This window comes from Colias croceus, chromosome 9 (genome assembly GCF_905220415.1).
Source record: "Colias croceus chromosome 9, ilColCroc2.1".
Classification (NCBI taxonomy): Eukaryota; Metazoa; Arthropoda; class Insecta; order Lepidoptera; family Pieridae; genus Colias; species Colias croceus.
Genome location: NC_059545.1, coordinates 10758443 through 10782580, shown reverse-complemented (window position 1 = coordinate 10782580; position 24138 = coordinate 10758443). Strand labels below are relative to the sequence as shown.

Here is a 24138-nt window from a genome sequence, read left to right as displayed (position 1 = left end):
ATCTATCTAATAAATTTTATGTAGATACCTTACATCATCGTACTATTCAACAAAATACGATAGCTTCGTAACTGTTAAGCCCAGATAAAGTTTGCCTATCCTAAGCCTGACCACCGAAAACAACCGCAACCACACATTTCAAACTATTTGGGAAAATGTTTGAGTCAATATGGATACTTGGTACATTAAGTAAATCTATAAATTAACTAGATCAACTTTTTAACTTATTTATATTAAATATTTTTTAACTTATTTATATGTATTGTATTTTTTATAAATAAACGATGAATTAAATTGAATTCAACAGTAGAAGAAACTTTGTTCAAAACAATTAGAATCCCTACAGAAATTTATTTTTAGAAAACAATGTGTTAATGTGAAAGGCTCTACCTCTTTCCATTCAAAGAAAACAGCTACCATTATGAATTTCCTTTGTAAATTAACCGTTAAGCAAACATCGTTCCGAAACGAACACGAATAAAAGCAAATATGAAAGAAACAATTAAGAAGTAGGTAGGTTTAGTACGCCTTTATTTACTCAAAATTCACAACTACAAAGCTTTATGTACCCTCCCATACAAAGCACAGTCAAAATTTGTCCGTCACCAAAACCGCGACAATGCAATGCGAATATTTTCAGAGCTTATGCGCTCGCCGTACGGAGACAGGCCTGGGATTACAGAGACAAACGTAACAGCTAATGAAACAGCAACACCGCAGATTAAAAACAAACTTTCCCCTTCATTACCATCGCGAAAAACGTCGACCTTTGTTAACGCACGCCGGTGGCCATAAAGGCCGCGAAACTCCAATCCCGAAGAACATGAAGCAGTCCGATGCCGAGCGCCGACGCGACCGCACGTCACTCCACCCGAAATTATTATCGTATCGAAATAAAAATCCAAGTTTCAGTGATCGCCCGCAGTGTTGACAAAACAAAAGTGGTTTATGTATTCTGTGATGCGTAGTGGTTGTCGCGGAAAGTACTCTCACTCGTTTGTACTAATGGAAACACCGTTGAGGTAAATATTGACAATAGACGGGTTCTGCGGATTCCGAGCGACGACTGATTTCCTTTTGACAAGTATTTGCAGTGCTGTCGAATCGTGTCCGGTGCGATTACTGTGCCGGATGCGGAAATTTATTACTGAAAACTATAGGACACTGCACACACACATTCACTACTTTTGAACACATTTCACATCATGAAAAACTTTTTATAACTTAAATTTTACAGATTTTACACTTTATCGCAAGTAAAACGCGGTACCCTATAACTCTGTAATAAGCAAGCGTTCCGCGTACGTTGAACCACAGGGAGATAGAATTAAAAGTCTTTTGCAATTTATAGTGAAGCTCCCTCAGACCTCCTTACGTAAGCATCCAGCTAAACCCCGCCCCCATTTATGTAACCATCCGATTTCGAATCAATTTTATTTGAGTATTCAATTCCACTCGCTGAAACAGAGGCAATGTTTACCACTCAACGGACATCATACATACAGCGCATAAATATGCAAAATTTAATTGTAGCTTTTATATGAATAGCGCGAGTATTGCGACTGAAACATTCAAAGTAGCTTGGAAAAGCTTTTGAAATAATTTATAAATACACAATTTCCACTTACAAAAATTGGAATTCCGTCAATTACGTACAGTGAAACATTGTTAAAATGCGAGTAGGCTGTAACTAGGTTGGCCCGACCTTGAGGATGCCGCACGTGATTGTATGCCATGTGGCTGCATGCATATGATGTACTGCGCATGCATTACGTGCCGACCGAATATTTTATACGTTTCCACCGCACGAAGCTCGATAGATTCGTAATTCGTACAGCTCAGCATTTCAGTTTCCAAAATAGGCATACGCTAGAAGGCGATAACATCGGGTCGATCGGCCTTTGTAACTAAATATAATGCAAAGGCTGCTCGATAACGGGCCAAGCTAGACTGAGAACCTTTATCTGTTTTGGTCAAATTTAAAAATTAATTATATTCAATGTAAAATTACTTCTTTTAATAGATAAGGAGATGATTTTGAATAATATGACCTATTTCGATTGGTACAAAAAGACTCGGAATCAAAGACCCCCTCATTCCGCCCGAATTCATTCAACTGGTAATGAAAGCATTCCGGGTAATTTTTCCTTGGGGAGACTGCAGTCAAACGGTTTCACAAACAATGCGCGCTCAACTACACAATTTTTACTCGCTTTGTACAGGACAAAAATCTTTTTCACCGCATAATTTCAGTCGCATTCGTAATATCAAAGACAAACGAGCTGCTCGAATGAAAACAAGAAGGAATCGCCAATTCAATACAGTGACGCAAATGAGCAATAGTAAATCTTTTAGGCCCGCAATAAATCGTCGTTCCCCATTATTGGGACCGGTCGCAAGGTCAACACACCCAAGGACAATCCAAAGGCATTTACAGGCGATAAGCTCCATTACGGCCAATTTATACTGCTTCTAAATAACTCCCACTTGTAACTAATGTTACTGGTGTATTGTGTAGCGAATGGCCAATATCTGCAAGCGATAGTTTGGAAAGCCATCGGCGTCGGTCATCGAAAAGATATTGGATGCGATTCATAACTTTCATACGAGCCAGATTCTATTGAATAACTATCGAAACAGAGAAAGGTACGAGCAATAAGTGGATTGTTGAAAACTCGATATCTATGATTATCAAATACATATCACTTATTAATATAAAATATTATTATAAATGTATATCGCGATTTCTGTCACAGAACATAAAATGTGATTGACTTTTTTTTAATACCTTTGTTCAAATTTATCCAAAAATATCTAATAGAATGCACTAGCAGTTGCACGTTCCCTACATACATATAAATATATCTTCAGATAGAAGTACGCATATGATATATTTTTAGACACGCAGAAATCGAGACGATTCGTTTTGATTTTGAATCCTGTTTATATCACGATACAATGTACTGCATTAAACATAATCTAAATACTTGATAATATACCGCAATTCTCTTTCATATGCATCTTTCTTCATTAAAAAATTTACAAAGGCAAGATTGCCTCTATATTTATAAATATAAAACTAAAATTGATGAGTTGAATAAAGTATTTATTATATTTGGACAGAAAACATAAAGGTACATGTACCAATAAAGGGTAAAGATGTTCTTACTTATCTTACTTATAAGGTTCCCTGATAAACAAATCTAGCTCAATACGCGAAGACTATATTTCCACACCATTTCTAACACAAGTCCTAGTTTTACCTCCAAGAGTCTAGAATTCATCAACGTTGCGCCAACTTGCCGGGAATATTCCCCAAATTGACTTTCTCGTACAGCTTCATTCCGCAAGTTTGGCATCAACACAACACTGTATTACAGGAATACCGGAAGATTATACCGGATTCTAATGACTGATCTCGGTTTGATATTATTTTGGTTATTACATGGTAGTGTGCATGAAAATAGATAGACGAATATTATGTTGTAAATTAACTAGAGTAAAGAAATAATTTAATTAGCTTATGAGCTTTTTATTTTCTCTATTAATCGACTGAAATAGTTTATCAAATGGGTTTTAAATTACTTTTATTTATTCGAAAGCAATCATTTTTACGAATATGTAATAAAAATAAAAGCTCACCCTTGACCCTAACGATATTCTATCTAGCATTAGATCAAAACAACAATACCAATAATCTGAATACTCTTAAACCTAACCTAATCTCTATAAACCTATACCTAGTGACTATATAATATATTGTATAAAATATGTAACAAAATGGACAATAGCCATCGGTTGGAGCAACTCATTTCACGGTGTCTGCCCCCGGATAACCGTACTCATCTCAACTACTCGTGGCTTATGATTGGCTTTATTTTGGAATTTCCTTATTGACTCTATTATTAGATGTATTAATCCAAATATACGAGATAAAGGTTAAGGTTAATCGATGAATTGAAAGAAGACGTTTTTATATTGTGCGGGGAATCTTTATAAGTCATGATTCATGTTTTATTTTAGACTAGATTTCCGCCCGCGGCTTCGCCCGCGTTTGCAAAGGAAATCCCGCATAGTTCCCGTTCCCATAGGATTTCCGGGATAAAACTTAGCCTATGTTGCTTAGTGAAGATGCAGCTTTCTAATGGTGAAAGAATTTTTGAAATCGGTCCAGTAGTTTATGCGTGAAAACCATACATACAGACATACATAATTACAAACCTTTCCCCTATATAATATTAGTATAGAAGTATAGATTATGTTATGATCTGAAGCAGTTCTATGAAGAGTTTTAGGTATGTGCAAATGAAATCAATGAATGTATAATGTTATATAGCTGGAACTTAGTTTGGGTTTGAGAAAGGATTTCCGAATAAATCAAAAACTCGTTTAACCGAGTTACCAATAAAGCCAAGTCTATTAAAAGAAAAAGTTTCAGAAAGTAAAGTGTTCCGATGAAAATATTTTATTGAAAAACCTCTCAAATGGTAAGTTTCTAATGACAAATTTGTCAAAAAGTTAAAAGTAATAAAAGATGAACTATATAGGTAGGTAGGTACAATTGCTTTAAGCTTAATTTATATTTTATAGATATTAGTGTTAAAATTGGAAATCAATTTTTATCATTCCTCCTTCTTCCTTTTTATCATCCTTTATATTTTTTCTAAAATATTATAACATCGATTTTTTTCGATTTCGAGTAGACTGATGTTTTAAAAAAATATATATAATCTGTGTTTTAATAAAGAAAAACTAATACGTTGTAGGTATTGGCAATACAACGCGAAGCAACTCCCATCTCATTATACAAAATGATCCTTATCGACACGTTTATTCCACAGTATACGTAATGAAGTACAATAGATAATTTAATTTTATAGGTTCAACTTAATGAAACGGAGCGGCAGGGAAAATCTTACCTTTGTTACAGAACATTAATTATAACACATTTTATACTTTTATCTATATACTATATTATAAAGCTGAAGAGTTTGTTTGTTTGAACTCGCTATCTCAGGAACTACTGATCCGAGTTGAAAAATTCTTTCGGTAGATAGCCCATTTATCGAGGAATGCTATAGCTAGAGCGGAGCAATGCGAGTAAAACCCCGAGGCACAGCTAGTTTTTTTTTTTTAAATTCACGTATTTTCGTCTGTTTCTCGCAATGACGCGTTAGAGGTACAATTTTCAATCATTGGCAGCTTCTTAATAATAATTATTACAGACAACATATAACTTGTCCGTATGTTACGCACATATATACTTCCTATTAACAACTATGACACAAGCTAGAAAGCCGATAATCGCGTCTTACAAAACACTTCATAAACATTATTTGAATAGCCTCTACAAACGGCACGAAGAACAAATATGTATATTGTATACCTATATCTTAATTTAGCGGTTCGGGTATTTACCACTATAGTACATAAATCATACAAGGTTATGAAACATATGTGTTATGTGCTTGGAAAATGATATAAAGCTCGCATTGTTATTCATATTTTTGTTAATGCGCAGCAAATTTCGTACAGTACATTTTATAATAATCAGGCCAGTCCAACTAACTATTCACTCGCTTAATTAAACCCTTACACGGTTCTTTATAAATTAACATTTAAATTTTTTTTCCTTGGACAACTCATAAAAAAACACATTTCTTTTCATTAATTTCATTCGTCCTATACCGTTTATTAAAAAATAATTCTGCATACTTTACGCACACATTAAAATTTAAATCAAACATAATATAGTGAAATCTTTGTGAATAAAAGGAGCAAAATCATCACCGCGGAGACGCGTCGACAGAAAGCCAATGCTAATTCAATAATAATGACAACCTCAGATTTCAATTTCAGTGAATAACCTACTTTAATGTGTCGCGAATTGATATTGGCAATATATTTTTATTTTCATTTTGCATTCGGAAATGCATTTAATTGGATTAAATTTACTATTTGTTAACTATGATTACATTTTCTGTTAAGTATTGTTAAATAACCAATTGTACATTAAAATACTTGTCTTTTTAGAGATTTAAACTACACACTGCTTACTAAACCAAGTTGTGTAACTTGAGACTTTGTAAGGAGTATGATAGTCGTATTATTATACACAATAATATAAAAAGTTCGCTATCTACGATATATCTCCCATTTGAAGAGAAAAATATTAACGACTATGTATATTTAAGATCCACATTCATATAAGAACGCAACGCACTATAACAACAAACAAACTACCCACTCCAACTCCCAAAAACGAAAAGCTTTTCACCGTTCATTGACGTGTAACTGTACCAAAATTTTAAGCAAATACCATCGCAAACACAGTCATAGCACATTCCGGAAACAATGTCTTAAATCATAAAATAGCGAACTTGTCTTAATAGCCTGATGTTGTCTAATTGTCCACACGACTTCCTCGTGCCACCATTTTAGATAACCATTAAACGAATCAGCCATAAATGGACGTATTAATGGGCTCACTCAGCTGACTCACGTTTACTGATCCCACAAAAAATCATTCAATTTCCTAAATATAGCTCAAAACTCGTAAGATGTTTGCCGAACGCTGTTCAGTTTTAAGTTTATAGAAATATTTAACATTTGAAATTGTAATCTTTATATATAAAAATGAATCCCAAAATGTGTTGGTAAGCGCATAACTTGAGAACGGCTGAACCGATTTCGTTAATTCTTTTTTTATTATATTCCTTGAAGTACGAGGATGGTTCTTATGTAGAGAAAACGTAAATATGTACCACGGGCGAAGCCAGGGCGGACTGCTAGTACTAAATAAAATTCTACGTTTCACATCAAATAAAAACGGCTACTTTAGTCATTAGATATTATTTGCAATTCCTACAGGGCACCAAAAACAACTTTCATCGATAACACCTACTCCAGCGATTATTGTATACAATTTCAAATTCAAATTAGGCAATACTTTGTTACACCTATTTCATTGTATACCTTTATTATGTTCCGCAGTAATTACTTTTATTACCTACTTCAAACGCGTGGACTTAAAACAATTAACTAGAGCATATTATTATTTCACAAAGTAATGAAATTATTTCACACAAGAAAGTACCTACATATTAAGTATGTATTTCTTCACTTTATTACACTATGTGTGTGCGTTAAAATAATACACTAAAATATTTACTACGGCCTGTTTTGAAAATCACCGTCTTTACGTCTTACGTCTCGTCTTACGTCTTACGTTATCACCGTCTTACGTCGTATCTATCGAAAGATATTGACACTGAAATCTCATCATGTATTCAATCAAAGAATTCATGAAGTGAAATCAGTAAACACCTAATTAATCTTATTAAATCCCAATTCCAGTGTTCAACTACATTCCCGACAATTAGATTATACAATACAAAATTTGGGAGCACTTAGCCGCGCTCCAATTCACAGGCCCAAACGTCTGCTGAATACCCAAAATCTTCTTAATAAATGAGTGGGCAACATTGCTTCACTGAATGAATCCGTAATGCCGTACTCAAGAGCCAGTTTACGGGAGAGGCCTTTATTATTTCAAACTCATTGCCTATTCCAATATTGTTAGAGTTGCAAAAGCACCCGAATCCGAAACATGAAATATCAAAATCAATTCGACGGTTTGCATTTTTAATTCGAGCACGGTACGGAATTTTGTTTGATACTTCAATTTTAAAGCACTGTTTCAATAGCTTCAACCGTACTAAATATTTAAATTCATTAGCAATTTCTATAAATAGGTACGATTTCCTGCGTTTTTTTTTTTTGCACGAATCAATTTTATACCAAACGGTTTCCCCTAGCAACCAGCATTGCCTTGAAACCCCGGAAGGCACTAGTGAATCACATATTTACGTTAACTTTAATGTTAACCTAAATTCCGGATGTCACTTAGTCCCGCGCGTGCTTCATAAAACGTTTATTTATTTCTGCAACGTTTACCATTCCTAATGGAATACTTTACGACGTCAAGTGATCTCATACATTAGGGCATACACACGCCGCGTTGTCTCCTTGCCCCTTTAATAATCCCAATCGTACGAAACTAATTTGCCGCAACATTTCTACAAACGTTCAATTAAAAATACCACATCAATTATAACGATCGCCGTTCTATACGAATCTTAATTATTTTCAATATTAAAACAGAAATGTTTGCAGAGTTTTAAGGTCGAATAGCGACGCTTTATGAAAGTCGCTAATGAGGGCTTTGACTTTCCTGAACCTTTTTAATGTCATAGTGCAGGCATTTCATTTATATTATATCATTTAGAGACCCATCTTTTAACACAACAAACTATAACGTTTGAAAAACCTTGTCGTATTGAACAGCATGTATGAAATTATAGTTATTCCTACAGCGTTCAACGATAACTTTTCAAAGACCATATTTCTTCAAACATGGCACCTTCCCACCATTTCAATGAGCATGCAAGTAAGACCAGATATAAAACGTCTATATGCGAAACGTGTCCTTCGCTTCCATCGATCCGATGTAATAAACTCGCTCCAAATCAACCCGAAAACCGTAGCAATTTTATAAACGACATCCATATATCTAATGTATCATCCTTTTGATTATTATCTGTATTATATTGAAATTGGAAATTATACTTAATATCAATCATTGCATATGATCATTCTTTATGTTATTATGCCGTGAATACCATACCTAATGTTTATTTCAAGTTCTTCGTAAATTTCCTCAGAAAAACTATGCTGTAATATAGTTGTTTATTAACAGTGTCTCCATGTCTCCATTTCCCAATGCTCTAGGCTGGCAGATGTCGGATTACTCGCGCGATTGGTTAGTCGGGCTGCATATCAATGAGTTAGGTGCGTCGCTTACTACGACGTGTAATATTTCACATTATCTTCAATATTCCATTAAGTGGTTTAGTTACTTACATTCTCGCAAATTGAAACGAGTGCGTGGGAATTTCGTTCATGAAATGGAATCTTTAATTCAGTCCAAATACTTTTAAAATAACGAATACTACCATCACACTGAAACATTCATTCAAAAAAGCTTTACTTTTAGTTTGAAATAGTCAGTAGGTATGTACTGAAGATTTTTATTCCGAACTGAATGTTAAATCTATCTAGATACAATTAAAATTAATCTTTCGCGACACGCAGCATTCATCACATGTACAGGCATTGATCGCACTTAAAGATTTAACACTTGCATACAATCAATATAATAAATACCTACATACCACCAATTTAAACATGCTGAATAGGAATGCAGCATATTTCACATCACGCAAACGTTTACTCGATCAGTACAATAGAACCTTAACCGATATCAGTGAGTGGACACAAAGGGCATTAGAGGCAGCTTGAGCAATCGCCGCCGTGCGCAGAATATTGGGTCTCGATTGACTTGCAATGATAACGTTTACAAGGGTAAACAGCCGTGAGGGCTGCATTTACCGGATTATTCCGTTTCACCTCGCATCGGGCTTAATTTACAATCTGAATAAGGGAGTTCTGGAATAGATTTTTTTTTCTAGATTTCTTTTTTTTTAGATTTCTGTATTACAGTGCCCACAGTTGTAAATAGTTGACATATAGGCTGGTAATGATGATGAGCGGTTCCTAGTCTTTAGACTGTCAACTAAGTAGTAAACTTTACGAGTATATTAAATTCTTCTTGGCACACTTTAGAAATAGATTTATGTTAAATTTCTGTATCACAATGCCTAATACATATTTGACTCACAGTAAGATGTTTCTAGCCTATCAACACTAGCAATGTTTACGAGCATATAAAAATCTTCATCACCCACAATTCTAGTGGTGATCCCCTGCTTAGTGGATGCTTACGTCACAATACAGTAAACCCGCCGTTCATATCTCACTGGCTTAGGCCCGACGTCAGACCCAATAATTTTGTTTTCATGTACTTGTACTGGGGGAGAGTTTAAGTATCCAAAAGGGCGAGGGAAAACTTTATGTGGATGTTTGTAGGGTGCGTTGACCAGCACATCTTGCGCAAACAGAAAATAACAGTGTGAAGATATATTTAAATAATTGTGTTGTGTATTTGTGTGGTATTAGATTTTGATAGAATTTAATTGCTCAATATAATAACGCCCATTAAAATAATTGCCACGTTACGGTCATTATTTTAACCTAAATTAAAATATTTTGTATAAAGGAGCATTTATAAAAACCGAACATTCGAAAATGTGAACATTCAAAAGATTCGGTTACTACTTAAAACAGCTACAAAATTAATTGATTGATCGTTTAATAAGTACGAACTGATTAGCTTTTCCTCACTTATATCGTAACGTCATATCAAATTTCTGTGGGTATAACTAATAAAAATAATCAGACTAGATGACAAAGCATAACATAACTAGCCAGTTAGGATTGATAGCATAACAACACAACATTAATCCCACTTCGGTGGATTACTGATATTTCCGAAAACGATAATTTACGGTAATTGATAATCAAGCTCATACATTATTTAACAGTTAAACAATCAACTACGATTAGCGCATTAGAGAAATTATGTGAACAGAAACACACTATTCAAATTATGTACCTATATTGGAAATAACTATTTTAACTTAGTTTTTAAAATATTCTCAGGGGGTTTATAAGAGAATATAAGAAATTTAATTCAGACAAGTGTGAGCAAATTCAGATAAACATTGTTTTATAAGTAAGGTTTAATTCCTCGTGGTAACCAAAAAGGACAATTTTTCTCTTCATGTAATCACTTTTTTTCTGAATCATACTGAAATTTTTAACAAAAATTATTATTCATAAATATTTAAATTACTTTACAGAGTACGTAGAGCCCAATTTAAGTTCAGAATTATTTTTGCCTCTAGGTGTTTTGTGTCAGACAATAACCTCTAAAGATGTTAACTGAGAAACTTATTTCATTAATCTATTTTAGTTCTATTAAAATACCTAACCAAGTGTATTTACAGGGATTAATTTGAGCATAATATTGTGTTTAGTAATTCCTATATATTATTAATACAATATCACATCAGAATTCTGTTTGAACTCAATAATGATCCCACACATCAGGTAGTCGGATAATTATTGTGGCTTACGTGAAAATAAATTATGTGCGAACATACAACCAGTTGCAATTAGATAAGTCGGATTTGTAAAACATTCGTCAAATGTACTGTAAAATGTAAATATCATATTAAAGAACGAAATTAGTGTATAATCTAGCTTGAAACTCAATGAAAATGAAACTTTAATATATTTTTTAATTTAATTAAATAATTTCCCTATAGAAATTTTCCGAGGATTCACCTCTAAAAAGACTCCATAAACATGTACTATACCTATGGATATAATGTGCCTGTATTAAACGTATCTTAGTAAAAAATTAATTTGTTACACTCGTATATAGGCTTATATATTATAATTAGACATCTTCCCATTTACAGTCGATCGATATTGTAACTAGCAAGGCCGGGAAAGTTATGTAATGGGCACATTAAATATAAATGTGACCACGAAAACTCCACGCTGCGTGAATACGTGAACACGCGGCGAAAACACACATCTTTATATAAATTACACATGAATATCATACACATTTTACGAGGTATTTCGTAAGCTAATTACTTGGAAGCCTTTATTTTATGAGAGTAATTTTTATTTTTAGTACCTATGTTATAAATATAAATGTTCTTACATTAATTAATTAATCTGACTTATATTACGTCCACTTCCAAGATATGTGAACACATGAAAGTAATTTACAAATAGAAAGCATTTACAAACATTATGCAAATGTTTGTTAAATTATATTTTAACGTAAGTTATACTTTCTCGGTTCGTACTGATTCTTAAAGATAGCTTTCACTTTTAATTTACATCATAGCAATGAATTTTCGTTAAAAAAACTTATTCTTACGCTGAAAAAAGTAACTGAAACGTGTAATCCGACTCATACAAGAATAACTTTATGAATTTCAAATCATCTCATTCTATTCATGAAAGAAACAACAAGTTGCTAGCAAAAATCCTATTAATAATGCAGCCGTAAAGCCTGTTGACGAGTAATATTCGACATTAATATGTACTGTGATTTTATTAGTACCACTCTACTGCTGCTTTTTCGCTTCAAAGATATTTAAATTTATTCAGCAAACTCAATTCTCATTCAGTCCAGGCAGTCTTAAATAATAAATGGTTAATTCTTATTTATTGGATTGTTTACAAACGAAACTTAGCCATAGCACTAATCCAAAAACATTGTTTCAGATACCGGTGGTGCTCAAAATAGGCGCGATGCTCAAACCGTGTTAGTGTAGTGCAAAAATGTGTGTGACGTTAAATATGTGCGTGTAAAAGTTCGACACGACGTCGAATCTGTCGGAGCTATCGCTGGCGCAAGCGACCAGCGATGGTATGGACTTTGTACTGGGCAACGAGAGCGATGGCGGGTGGAACGGCACCGAGGCGGCGGCTCCCGACCTGTACAACTACTGGGCGTGGAGTATCATCGACGGCGCGCTCATGCTGCTCATTATCAGCGGCAACACGCTCACCATCCTCGCCGTCACCATGAGCCGCCGCCTCTCGTCGCTCGTCTCCAACCAGTTCGTGCTCAACCTGGCCATCTCCGACCTGATGGTGGGCCTCACGCTGCCCTACCACCTCGTCTTCTACCTCAACGACGACTTCGGCAAGATCAAGTGGTCGTGCCTCATGAGATTCATTTTGATAATACTCGCGTGCCTCGCGTCCATTTACAACATCATTGCGATCGCGGTAGACAGGTGAGGATGGCGTGCGATCGCGATCTTGCTCTCGTGGAGACTTACAAATTCTATTGCAATCTCGAGTCACGAACTTTACATGCATTATCTAGTGAACGATCTCAGACAAAGATATGAATGAGTCTTAAATTTTTTGTAAAATAATCTATAACGTAATATAAAGACCGTAAAAAGAATACAACTGCAATAAAAACTCTATTTTCTAAGCCGCTTGTTTCTCTTGTGGTATACCCACAAGAGAAAGAACGTATTAAAGATTTTAAAAAGAACTTTTGAAAAAACGTAATTTCAATATTATTGTGTTTCTATTATTAAAAACATTGCCTATCAAAACATACATGACAATGAAATTCTCCTACACCAGCCAAACTTTTGTATCATTTCTCCTAGCACTATATTTCCCATTTCATTAAACTGCAGGTACATAGCAATAGTCCACCCGCTGCACTACAGCCGGTATATGACGAAGCTGATCACGCGGCTGCTGATGAGCGCCACCTGGTCGGTAGCTTTGTGCATCAGCTGCATACCCATCTTCTGGAACGACTGGCAGGACGGCGTGTCGTGTGAGATGAATGTAGTACGTATACGTATACGTGTATTGACTTATGGCCAGAATTCCTGACATTTTAGACCAAATTTTAAGGTAACTTTACTATAGAAAAAATACAAAGTATAAAAGTAAAAGTTAGCAATCCTCGTCGTACTTAATATTATATTTATGATCGTACCTTATGACCTACGCCCGAAGGGCTCATACGATCCTATACATTATGTATATCGTAATGGATTCTATGCCAAAAAATATTCCTAAGAAGTAAGAACCCTAGAGTTATAAAAACCATCGTCCCATCATTCAGTAAACATGATAATGAATATTTCAGCGATAAACACCGATAGCATATCTGATATATATTACCCACGAGTTTTCTATAATGAACAGATAATTGTTTATTGAGTTAAGCTTAGCTCCAAACAACTGCTGTATTCGAGAACTATGTTTCATTATGTTATAAATGAAGAAGTTTTCTTCTTTTAACAAATTAAAGCCTCACTTGATACTTAAAATCTTAATAAGTTATATGAGCAGTGTGTAATTTAACTTCGTAGGTACACGTGTAAAGTTTACCTAGCCTTGTATACTCTAATTGCTTGATTTATTTGCCACAGAATCTTTCATCAATTATGTTATAGCTTTACCTAATGTTATGCCTCATTTACACTCTATATTCCAACTCGCAGGTGGTCCCAAAAACGTACACAACGAGCATCCTAGCGCCGATGTTCTCGCTCATCTGGATGGTGATGTTCATCCTGTACTGGCGGATATGGCGCGAGGCGACGTGTCACGCGCGCCGCATGCGGGCCAACACCTGCTGCCCCGCGGGCGCTAACGATTGGAAGAGTATTCAGGTACCTCGTGTTTTATATTATTACTAGCTGCGCTTTGCGGTTTCAACCGCGTGGCTCCGCTCCTATTGGTTTTAGCGTAACGATAAATAGCCTATAGCCTTTCTCGATAAATGGGCTACCTAACACCGAAATAATTTTTCAAATCGACCAATAGTTCCTGAGATAGTGCGTTCAAACAAACAAACTTTTCAGCTTTATAATATTAGTATAGATAAAATAAAGCACTTATAAAACACTGCTGATTGTTTTGTAATACATATAAAAAATGGAGATTCTAAGATTTGATTAGCACGATTGATTAAATCCTTTTTTGTTTGACACAATAATTTATATAAGAGTATCAATGAAAAACTATAAAAAGAACTCGCACATGTAAAAATACTTTGTAAAGCTTGCGTAGCTTTATTAAGTTTAAAACTTTAAAAATTAAACAACTGTAAATCGTAAACATAATCCGTTGCGTCAATATTTAACTATATTTTTAATCTTTTTCAGGTGGTACTTCTAGTCCTGGGATCTTTCTCAATATGTTGGATGCCGTTCGTGGTGGTAGCGTATGCGCAAACGCTACCGATCGTCCGCCTTCAGAACCCCATCGCCTACAGACTGACTTCATCCCTAGCGATGTCCAATTCTGGCATCAACCCTCTTATATACGCGTGGAAGAACGCTGGATTCAGAGCGGCATTCGCTAATCTTCTGCGGTGCAAAAGACCAGATACATCCGAGTACAGGGGTTCACCAGCCCCGGAAAGGAAAAGGGGATCTGTCGCTCTTCGCGAAGGCTCTATCACACGGTCTACGCCACCGGCTGGTATATCAAGCTTCGGCGGAAGGCCAGCGCGTCTGGTCTACGTCGAGCACGAGCCAGACACATCGCGGTGTAGAATTATAGAAAATGCCGGATACATTGACAGCGAGCGAGGAGACACGAATCCGTCTTACGCCCCGGACGGACCCACCCCTATCCACAGGCCTACTCGAACCCCAGATGTAGTGTAGTGTTAATTTAAGCATGAACAATAGACATTCTGTGGGAAATGTGAAACGCTTCTAGTTTTAATATAGTTTTAGGTACCCTATTGCTTTCGGTACCGACTTGTTCAAATCTAAGCTCAAATTTCTAAGGCTTTATTGTTGAAATTTTATTCAAATTCTAATATGTTTCCTGCCGATGGATCAAATGTACGGATGAACTCTGTTTATCTTTGAAATGTTTAAAATAGGTTTAAATAAAATTTGATGTGTAATTATAATATTATATAACTTATGATATCGGTCTTTCATTTCATAGTTTTAATTAACTAAGAAAACCCTTACACTCGAATTAGTCAAAAAACGTAAAATGTTAATAATATTTATTTGTTTTATTTTAGATTTTAAGAGAAATTAAACCTAAGTAAAATGCTTGTTCTCAATTATACTGCAGATATCACTGAAAGTTATTTGGCCGTTACGAACGTACTTTTCTCCATTTCCCTTGAACAAAGGAAACGTTTGAAAAAGGAGTGTTAAAGGCACATTTACAATAAAATCAATAAAGACAATTTGCAATGCAAGTACCGTCTTGAATAATGTATTTCAGTTATTTGCCTCTGCATACTAAACACTATTCGTACCGTTAATGCCATCTAGTTGAATACATCGAAAACTGAGAAACTAAACATTGACGCGAGTTACGTACTGTGAGATTTCACATGAATTCTAAAGATGGCGCTGGTACTAAAATTAACGTAATAATAAAAATATAAAGATGCACGTACCGAGTAATTTATATAAAAATAAATATGTAAAGAGAATATTATAAGTTGAATTTGAAAGATATTCAACTGGTAATTATCAGCAAATGCAGTAATATTAAAAAAAAACCTTCAACAGTAAGATATGAAACAACAATTCATCAATTCATGTAATACCACACATTTGATTATCCGTAAAAACATATGTTATGCCAAGGTTTAAAGATAATAGTTTTTATACAAAAAGTATGTCAATACAATAAACGAAATAACTTACACGTGACTTGGAATATTAACTGCACAGTTTATAAATTATAATATGGTAATGTTATATATGTATGTATGTAGAAAATAAAATCAGCTTTTAAGATTAAATCTTTTTATATAAAAGAAAGTCGTGTAAGAGAAAAGACCACTTATAAGTCCAAAATGGGTGGTTGAATGCTAAAGAATCTGACTAACATTAGTAGTTAGTGTGTTTACCAGTTGGCTTAATACCATACTTTAGTTTTCATATGGTTTTTCAAAAACTTTGCTTTACAGCCCTAAAAGCTATTGAACTTCATAACTTAGGCTTTTTTCTTCTTTTCTGAAGTTCGTAGATACTATATCCTCGTTCGTAAATGAGTTAAATTTAAAATAAATGCATAAATAAAACTCACCTCAACCCCCGTGACGCCGAGCGCCGCCACCAAGTTGGGCGTCATGCGGAACGGCACTTTCTCCGGCACCCGCAGCGTCTTGCCCTTCTCGAAGCACACGTTATAGTCGATGTGCACCACCTCACCCGTCGTCAAGTCCACGAGCACGTTATCCAAATGTCTATCACCCAAACCGATTATATAACCGATCGTACTCATTACGGCCACCGAGTAACTGTAGCGACGCGTCATTTGCCACCACTGCTCTGGAGTCACGCTGCTGCACCACAATTCCCTCGACAAGAGATCGCGTGGCGTCTCCGCCGATAGCTCCTCCAAAACCCGCTTCAATATTGACACCGGCCATTCCTTTCTATTCTCAGTCGCTACGCCCGCCTCTTTTAAAAGCGGATTCAGCTTTTTATAGAAGAGCTCAGACGGTCTTAACACATTTACGGTCTTATTTGTTTTAGCTGATAGAATAGCGGCTTCTCTGTTCTGCCAACGTTTATATAATGCGAATAAGGGAGTTACATTGTCGACCCAACTGATCAATCCTGACCGAGGACCCAACGGGATGACGGAATAGTGTCGAGCTCTGTATGTTTGGTTATCGTTGTTTTCAGAATCACGAGCCAGCATTGTATTCGTTATAGACAACAACTGCATAATCCTTTCGTCTAAGTGAAGATCTTCCAGACCTTTGAATAAGTAGGTGTAAGCCTTTCCATCTGACCCGTAGAAGATTAATTTCTTTGGCCTAGTTTTGGTCGGTAAAATAGCAACGTTGTTTTCGATTGATTTGATAGTAATTCGTACAGTTCTTTGATTTGTATGTAGTCCGGGCATTGTTATAACGGTGTTTCTTAATTCTGCCAATACAGGACTTATATCCGACATTTTCAAAATGTATGATGTCCTTTTATTCACTTTTTGTTGTAATCTAATTTGAAACTGTTTCAATGGCGCCCATGACTCTTGTGGCTTATCAGGATTTACAGGATTCTTCATTTTATCGATGACATCTACTATAATAGCTTGAAATTTGCTTTGGAATGACACTTCATGTGGTGTCTCAGGTTTCGCAGAAGTAATTTGATGAAGCTGTTCTAGCACAAACACAATAGGTTCGAATATTATGCGATGTTTTTCTTTGATAAGTTTTTCTTTTTCTTCTCCAGACAAGTTTTGATTATTTTTCACTTTCGCGATTTCGTTTTCTAATTGAGAAAGTCGTTTATTGAACTCGGAGTGATGCTGGACTAATGTCCCCAAACATAATTCATCCCATAGTAAATTAATGCGTTGTAATTCCTTGACCAATAATTTTACTTGTAGTATTGTTTTCGGAGCTTGCTTAGCTAGGGTTTCAACCATGTCTAAGAAACAGGAATTTAATTCGTTATTACTAACTTTATCACTTGCATTATCTTCCAATTCGAGATCGTCATCGCTTTCAGCATCATCATTTGATAAGTAAGATCTCGGTACATGCAATTCAGTCAAACTGTTTTGTTCATTTTCAACAGCACCAACTACAGCAGGGAAAGTAATGAGATGAGGAGTATCTTCTGCCAGTCGACACAACAAGTCGGAAACACATTTTCGTACATAGGTTTCTGGATGATTGAGCCTAGAGAACAATTGAGGTATAATTACTTTCCAGGGTTGAGTAGGTGTATTTGCTAAACCTGACTCGAGTACTGTTTGTAACTCCATTGCATGTTTCACTATTAATCGAAGTAAACGAAGTGTAGCATTAACGACTGCATTTTCACCACTGTGATTGATAAAATCTGATGCACAGATCAATTGTAAAAATTTGAAATAAGCGTCAGCAGATAATTCAAAGTATGAAAATACTCTCTTTTGAGCTTGACGCCAGATATCTAAAAGTAGCGCTAAATGTTCTGGGAAGGCATTGTTTAAGGATGGTACAGTGCGCAACTGGTTCTCTATCATTTCCGATGTATTAATTTCATTCCAATCTATGTCCTCCTCATCGCATGTCGCTTTAGTTTTCGACAATATTTCACAAACAGCCTCAAAATCTTGCGGTGAACAACCAATCATAACACTTTCTATTTGCAATTTATCATTATCCGTCAACTGCTCGCCAGTTTTCGAACTGAATTCCACCATTTTACGTCCCCATCTAAAGCACCACGCTGCGAAACTTGCCCAAGCTTTTGCTAAACCAGGGCATTGGTTTACCCCAAACTGCAAAAGCTTACCAACTGCCGAGTCTGAAATTGGTATAACGTTTTCGGATATGTTGTTATCAACTAAACCAATTTCTGGCAGAGCTGACACTAATTTTGTTAATGGTGAGTCAGTGTCCAAAACGTTTTCATTTTCATTCTGCACCCATTTCGATAATGTCAATAACATTCTGGTCGCCTTCTCTCGCAACTCATAACTATGATCACCCATTGCCAATCTTTGTGAAAATCCAAGGGATATGCTGGCGCACAAATTTATAGCATGTATTTTTGTCTCTTCCTTAGCGTATGTGACTTTGCATAGCTCTGTTAATGCGGTGGCATTATTTAACGTCCAAATATCTAAATCATAAGTATTAGTAGACATCATTAGTATATCACTAAGATCATCTAAGCTGTTAATATTTAAACAGAGCTGGAATGATGGATTATTTTTGAAGTGCTTTAACAATTCTCGTTTCGCCATTTGCAAATTAATGTTCTTTCTAGCGCTCTTTATGACATCAAGTCGTAAACATTCATTGTAAAATACGTTCTCTTCAGTCATATTTAACTTCATAAAATATTGATTCCACCATAAAATACGATTTAGGTTGTTCATTTCAGTTCCATATTTGTGTTCTTTGATAACAGAGGGTTTAAATGGATTGGTAATGATTTTTCCATTCTTCAAATTTTGTAATCCATTATTTGCCAACTGAAGAACTGCTATTTCTTTCATGAATCCTACAGAATTGTTTCGAGCAAACTCTTCTGCACTAGCATTTAGTACTTTTGCACAATCTTTCAAAAGCATATCATATTTCTCATCATAGTCATTGTAAAATATGTTAACAGCTGTAGTTGTCAACACTGACTCAATTTTATTAATTAACCCTTGATATGAACAGGCTTGTTTTGGTATTTCTTTAGTATCCATGTCAAAATCACCCCAATCACCAAGATTAGATAACTCAATATTATCTTCAAACATTCTCAGTACATTGTACTTTTCATAATTCAATGCCTCATAATTTTCATTTTCAGATTCTATCCATTCTATCATTTCCTCCCAGCTCTGTAAGTTTCGGTAACTTTCAGATATATTTTCTGTTATAAATTTGTGTAGCCTTGAATCATTTGAAATTGAAGTTGTAGGTTGTTCTTCTTGTGTAGCCTTAGCGTCAGTTATTTTTCTGTATTGTTCAACAGCTAATTCATATTTAGAATTTGCTTGTTCAGCAGCACCTTTGAGCCATGGTAACTTTAAGTCAAATTTCTTTTTAATCCACACAAAAAGCCCATATAAAACTTCAGGCTCTTTCATTTTTATCAATGCCTTTGCTATACTTATAACAATTGCTTCAATGTCCATATTACTTTTGGAGTTTGCTGCATTTTCCAATATCAATGAGGCATGGTAAACTGTGGCCCCAAAATGACCAGAATACAAGCTAACTGCTAAAGCAGCTGGTCTCACTCTGTTTTGCCATTCACGGCATGTTGGCCAATTTGTGTGGAAAAATGTTTTTACAGCTTTTGCAACAGCTGGAAGTACTGAAGCTGTTCCTTCTGCAGCATTGTAAGTATACTTTTCCAAAAACATCATAAATTCTATGACCCAACGAGCTCTTGTTTGTTCAGCAAGAATTATTTCCAATAGCGATTTCTCATTGGTTGCAATGTACTTGTTATCTGGCAATGAAATGTCTCGTGCTATCCCTTTTAAAGCACCCTCAATCTTAGTAAATGTTTCCTGTGGCTTTCCTAATGCAGTTCGTAACTTGAGGGAAATACATGTTTGAGCAAGTTCAGATAAGGCCCAACTTATACAAATAGAGGAAAAATTTGTGGCACATAAACGGAAAAAGAGGAGATTTTGCTCATCCCCTTCTAGGCATTGTAAAGGCCATGACATATTAAAAATATCATATATGAATGCTTTATCTTCATTGGTCACTCCCATTAGGCAGTTGATAATTAATTTGAAGTGATGGTTGGGTAATGGAGAAAAGGATCCTTTCACAAGAAACTCTTTCAGGGAATTTACTTTTGTATTGCAATTAATCATTGTTAAATTTACTTTTCTGCATGCAAATATCTTGACAGTCTGTTTATCCAATTCCTGTTGAACTATATCCCATGGAAGTTGAAACAGTACATCCTTACACAGTTCAGATACCATCCTATTTTTATTATCAATATGTAGCAGACATATTAAGGTCATTGTCTTCAGCAGCATCACATTCCAGGTTAAGCTCTTATTTTTTAATAGATAGTGACAATTTTTAATAACTTTATGAACAATGTCACTATCAAAATTATATGCAAGAGCCAGCATATTGGTTGTTAAAACTAGAAATCCTTTTGATAAACTCACAATCGGTAAATATTTGTCCAGCTGACAAAATATGTCTGATATCCAATTCAATACTAACAGTAAAGTTTCTTTGTTTACATGTTCATCTAAAACAATGCTCAGAGTTTGCAAGATAACTGCTAAATGACCACAAGTAGGACTTGTTCCAGACACATCACCAAGACTCAAATTTGACAGACCAAATAAGTCATTAGTTCTCTGTTGCGAATTGGTGACCAGATCACTTGACGCAATAAAATGATTATTCTTCTTACAATGCGAATATAAAAGGTACAGAATAGAGTACTGCAGAGCTGGCCTATCTTTAGTCAATATTTCATTATGCGGACACATTTTTATAGCCAACAATTCCAAAATACTCGGTTGCAGTGCCCACATACCAATTATTGAGTTACTTGCATTTGCTAAATCTGATAAACACTGCAGATAAAACACAATATTTCTTTCTGCGTCATCTTTGCTCATTTCCTCAGAGTATTCAACATTTATAATCTGTATTTCTGGTATTATTGTGCTCAATGAATTATGAACATCTGATAAAACAAACTTATAGGCTTCTTGAAGAAGAGGTATGTTTTTTAAATTAAGTAAGTTGCTGTAAATCATCATTACACTCTGTAGAATTTGTGCACTTTCTGAATATCGTAAAGGTTTCAACAGTGAATCCGGTCCAATAGTCTGTGCTATGAAATCAATTGGCAAATTTGATGATATTTCCTTTATTGTAGTTGATATCAAATCTACAATACTAAGACAAATACTCTCACCTGATTTTATATAGTTTGCCACCTCTTTAGTTATAAGGGAAAACAATGCAGCGGAGCATGATGATGCTTTTGTTTGCAGAAAACCCAAAAGTAATGAAATACATTCATTTCCAGCTAGTATCAATTCAGTTTCGGCATCTTCCTGTAACACTTCTGTCAGTACTTGGAGTATTTTTGTTAAGGCATCAGATAAGAACACCCACGACACTGTTTGTGACACAGTTGGACTTAACAAAGAACCCAAACTTTTTACCACAGTATTGAATACATTAAGAAATGATGCAATTTTTTGCATACAATCCTCATGTGAATTTGTTTCACCCTCTTTCTCTCCCTTATCATCCAAGCCTGAATATGCCATCATATCTTCTATGAACTGGTTGAGCAAATTCACAGAAAATCCAACATCTGCTTGCCAGTGGCGGCTCAGTTTGAATAAAGCTTGTAAAGCAAACTCTTTGATCTTCTTCGGTTGAGCATTATCAACATGCCAACCTACTAGTATGTCAACAGTATCAACAAAGTGATTGGCAAAGTGCTCCGGGTATGAATTAGACATTACTATCATGCAATTTATTGCTGCCATAAAGACATCAGAAGAATCTGTGCCTTCAATTATTGTTTGCATTCTTTCTAGGGCCAGCTCAGCAAAATCCGACAAATTGGGAGTTTGGAAATCTAATTGGAATGTTTCAGAAAATGACAAAGTTAACAAATGTTTGATAGAAGTGTTGTGAACTGTATATGTAGATGCAATCCAGTCTAAATGTTTGCGAAAATCTGGGCCCATTACATATCCAATTCTCCCAAGAACTACAGCAGCACTTTCTTTTGTTTCTGGCCCTGGTGCATCATATAAAACATCTAACAAAGACTCCACAAGGATATCATAAGATCGCCTGATGTACCTTGAATTTTCTGGCAGCATGACAGCATCTTGTAACTTACTGCATATAACCAGCGACTTCTCAACATCAACTTCAGCACACAAACGGCGTAACAGTTTAGATATGCGAGGATCTTCTGGTAAATTGACTACTAGGTCAGATCTTTCATAAAATTTATTATTATTTCCCTGACACCAAGTGTCATTGTTCATACTGACTAACGGTTCGTTATATTTAAAGGGATTTTCATCACGGTCACCCCGTGGCGGGAAACCGCGGCCCCTAGGTCCTCCTCTTCCAATTCCCCTGGAGTGGCGATACTCCGATACGCGACCCCGTGACCGTAAGCGAATGTCTCTCGGACCACCAAAGGATGAGGAGGCATCGTATAAACCAACATAACCTCTGACCTTATCATCCGTTGTGTTTTCTTGTCCGATTTCTTCTCGATCTGGAGCATCGGAATTCTCCGTAACCTTAGGGTTTCTCACTCTACTACTTGCAGTGGTGGATATCATCACTAGAATTTCTTGCAACTTCGCTAATATTACCACACATGGCCGTAAAATTTAAAGAAATTGAGATAAAAACTTTAGCAGGCACTCAAACGTTTTCGTCGAAGTTCATACTTCAATCGCCAACAGACAGCCACAGACAATCACAATATTCAAAATAAGGAAACAGAACAGATTAAAAAGAAGTATTATATCATAGTATAAATAAGAAATATTTATTTTTGAACGACTAATTTGGTTTAATGTTTAAGTTAACGGAAATGTATGTAATCCGTCATTGTATAAAATTCCTAGGAAATGTATGTAATTCCTAAAATCGCACGGAAATTTCCTAAATAGCAATCGGAAATGTAAAACATCTAAGTTATTGGAAGGTACGCGGGACGAGGGGTATGTATGTCGCAGTTGGATTGTATAATCCGCCGTATTACAAACGGCCGGCATTTTGTACGACGGGTGGAGGTGTGGCTTGAAGGCATGCTATGCAATAGCTTTACCGCGGCAGTCCCCGAGTGCCACACGTCGTTTTTTTTTTAACTACACAGAAATAGGAGCCCCACGAAGTGGGGCTCCGTCGTGTCGGCTCGCGACCGACTTTTTGTAGAATTTTGGAAAAAGACGAATTTCGGCATTTTACAAAATGCCAGCCGTTTGTAATAAGGCGGATTATACAATCCGACTACGACATGTACACGGGGACAGCGGGACGAGGAGACTTACCAAATGAAAATTTGATTTGATTGAATATAAGTTGACTTAAGAAATTTTAATTAGTAAGATAATATGAAAATGTTATTATTATTTTACGAT

General features: G+C 35.5%; 2 protein-coding genes across 2 annotated transcripts in view; one reads left to right on the top strand and one right to left on the bottom strand.

Moving 5' to 3' along the window:
- The window catches only part of LOC123694591 (serine/threonine-protein kinase SMG1), a 113539-nt gene extending 90092 nt beyond the window's left edge, over positions 1 to 23447 (bottom strand). The window contains exon 1 of the mRNA XM_045640061.1: positions 16600 to 23447. Within this exon, the coding sequence (XP_045496017.1) occupies positions 16600 to 23331 (6732 nt within the window). The 5' untranslated portion in view covers positions 23332 to 23447. The remainder of the gene's footprint in view (positions 1 to 16599) is intronic.
- LOC123694227 (D(3) dopamine receptor) lies at positions 846 to 15471 on the top strand. Its single transcript, XM_045639602.1, has 5 exons — positions 846 to 1022; positions 12268 to 12785; positions 13206 to 13365; positions 14028 to 14198; positions 14694 to 15471. Exons 2-5 carry the CDS (start codon positions 12415 to 12417, stop codon positions 15198 to 15200), a joined length of 1209 nt encoding a protein of 402 aa, XP_045495558.1. The 5' UTR covers positions 846 to 1022; positions 12268 to 12414; the 3' UTR covers positions 15201 to 15471.
- Positions 23448 to 24138: the final 691 nt, after the last annotated feature.

Bases quoted from the DNA above. Each gene is read 5' to 3' on its own strand.
- LOC123694227 (XM_045639602.1), top strand. From the start codon at position 12,415: ATGGACTTTGTACTGGGCAACGAGAGCGATGGCGGGTGGAACGGCACC. The intron at 13,366-14,027 runs GTACGTATACGT...TCCAACTCGCAG, and splicing joins TGTCGTGTGAGATGAATGTA to GTGGTCCCAAAAACGTACAC. The intron at 14,199-14,693 runs GTACCTCGTGTT...AATCTTTTTCAG, and splicing joins ACGATTGGAAGAGTATTCAG to GTGGTACTTCTAGTCCTGGG.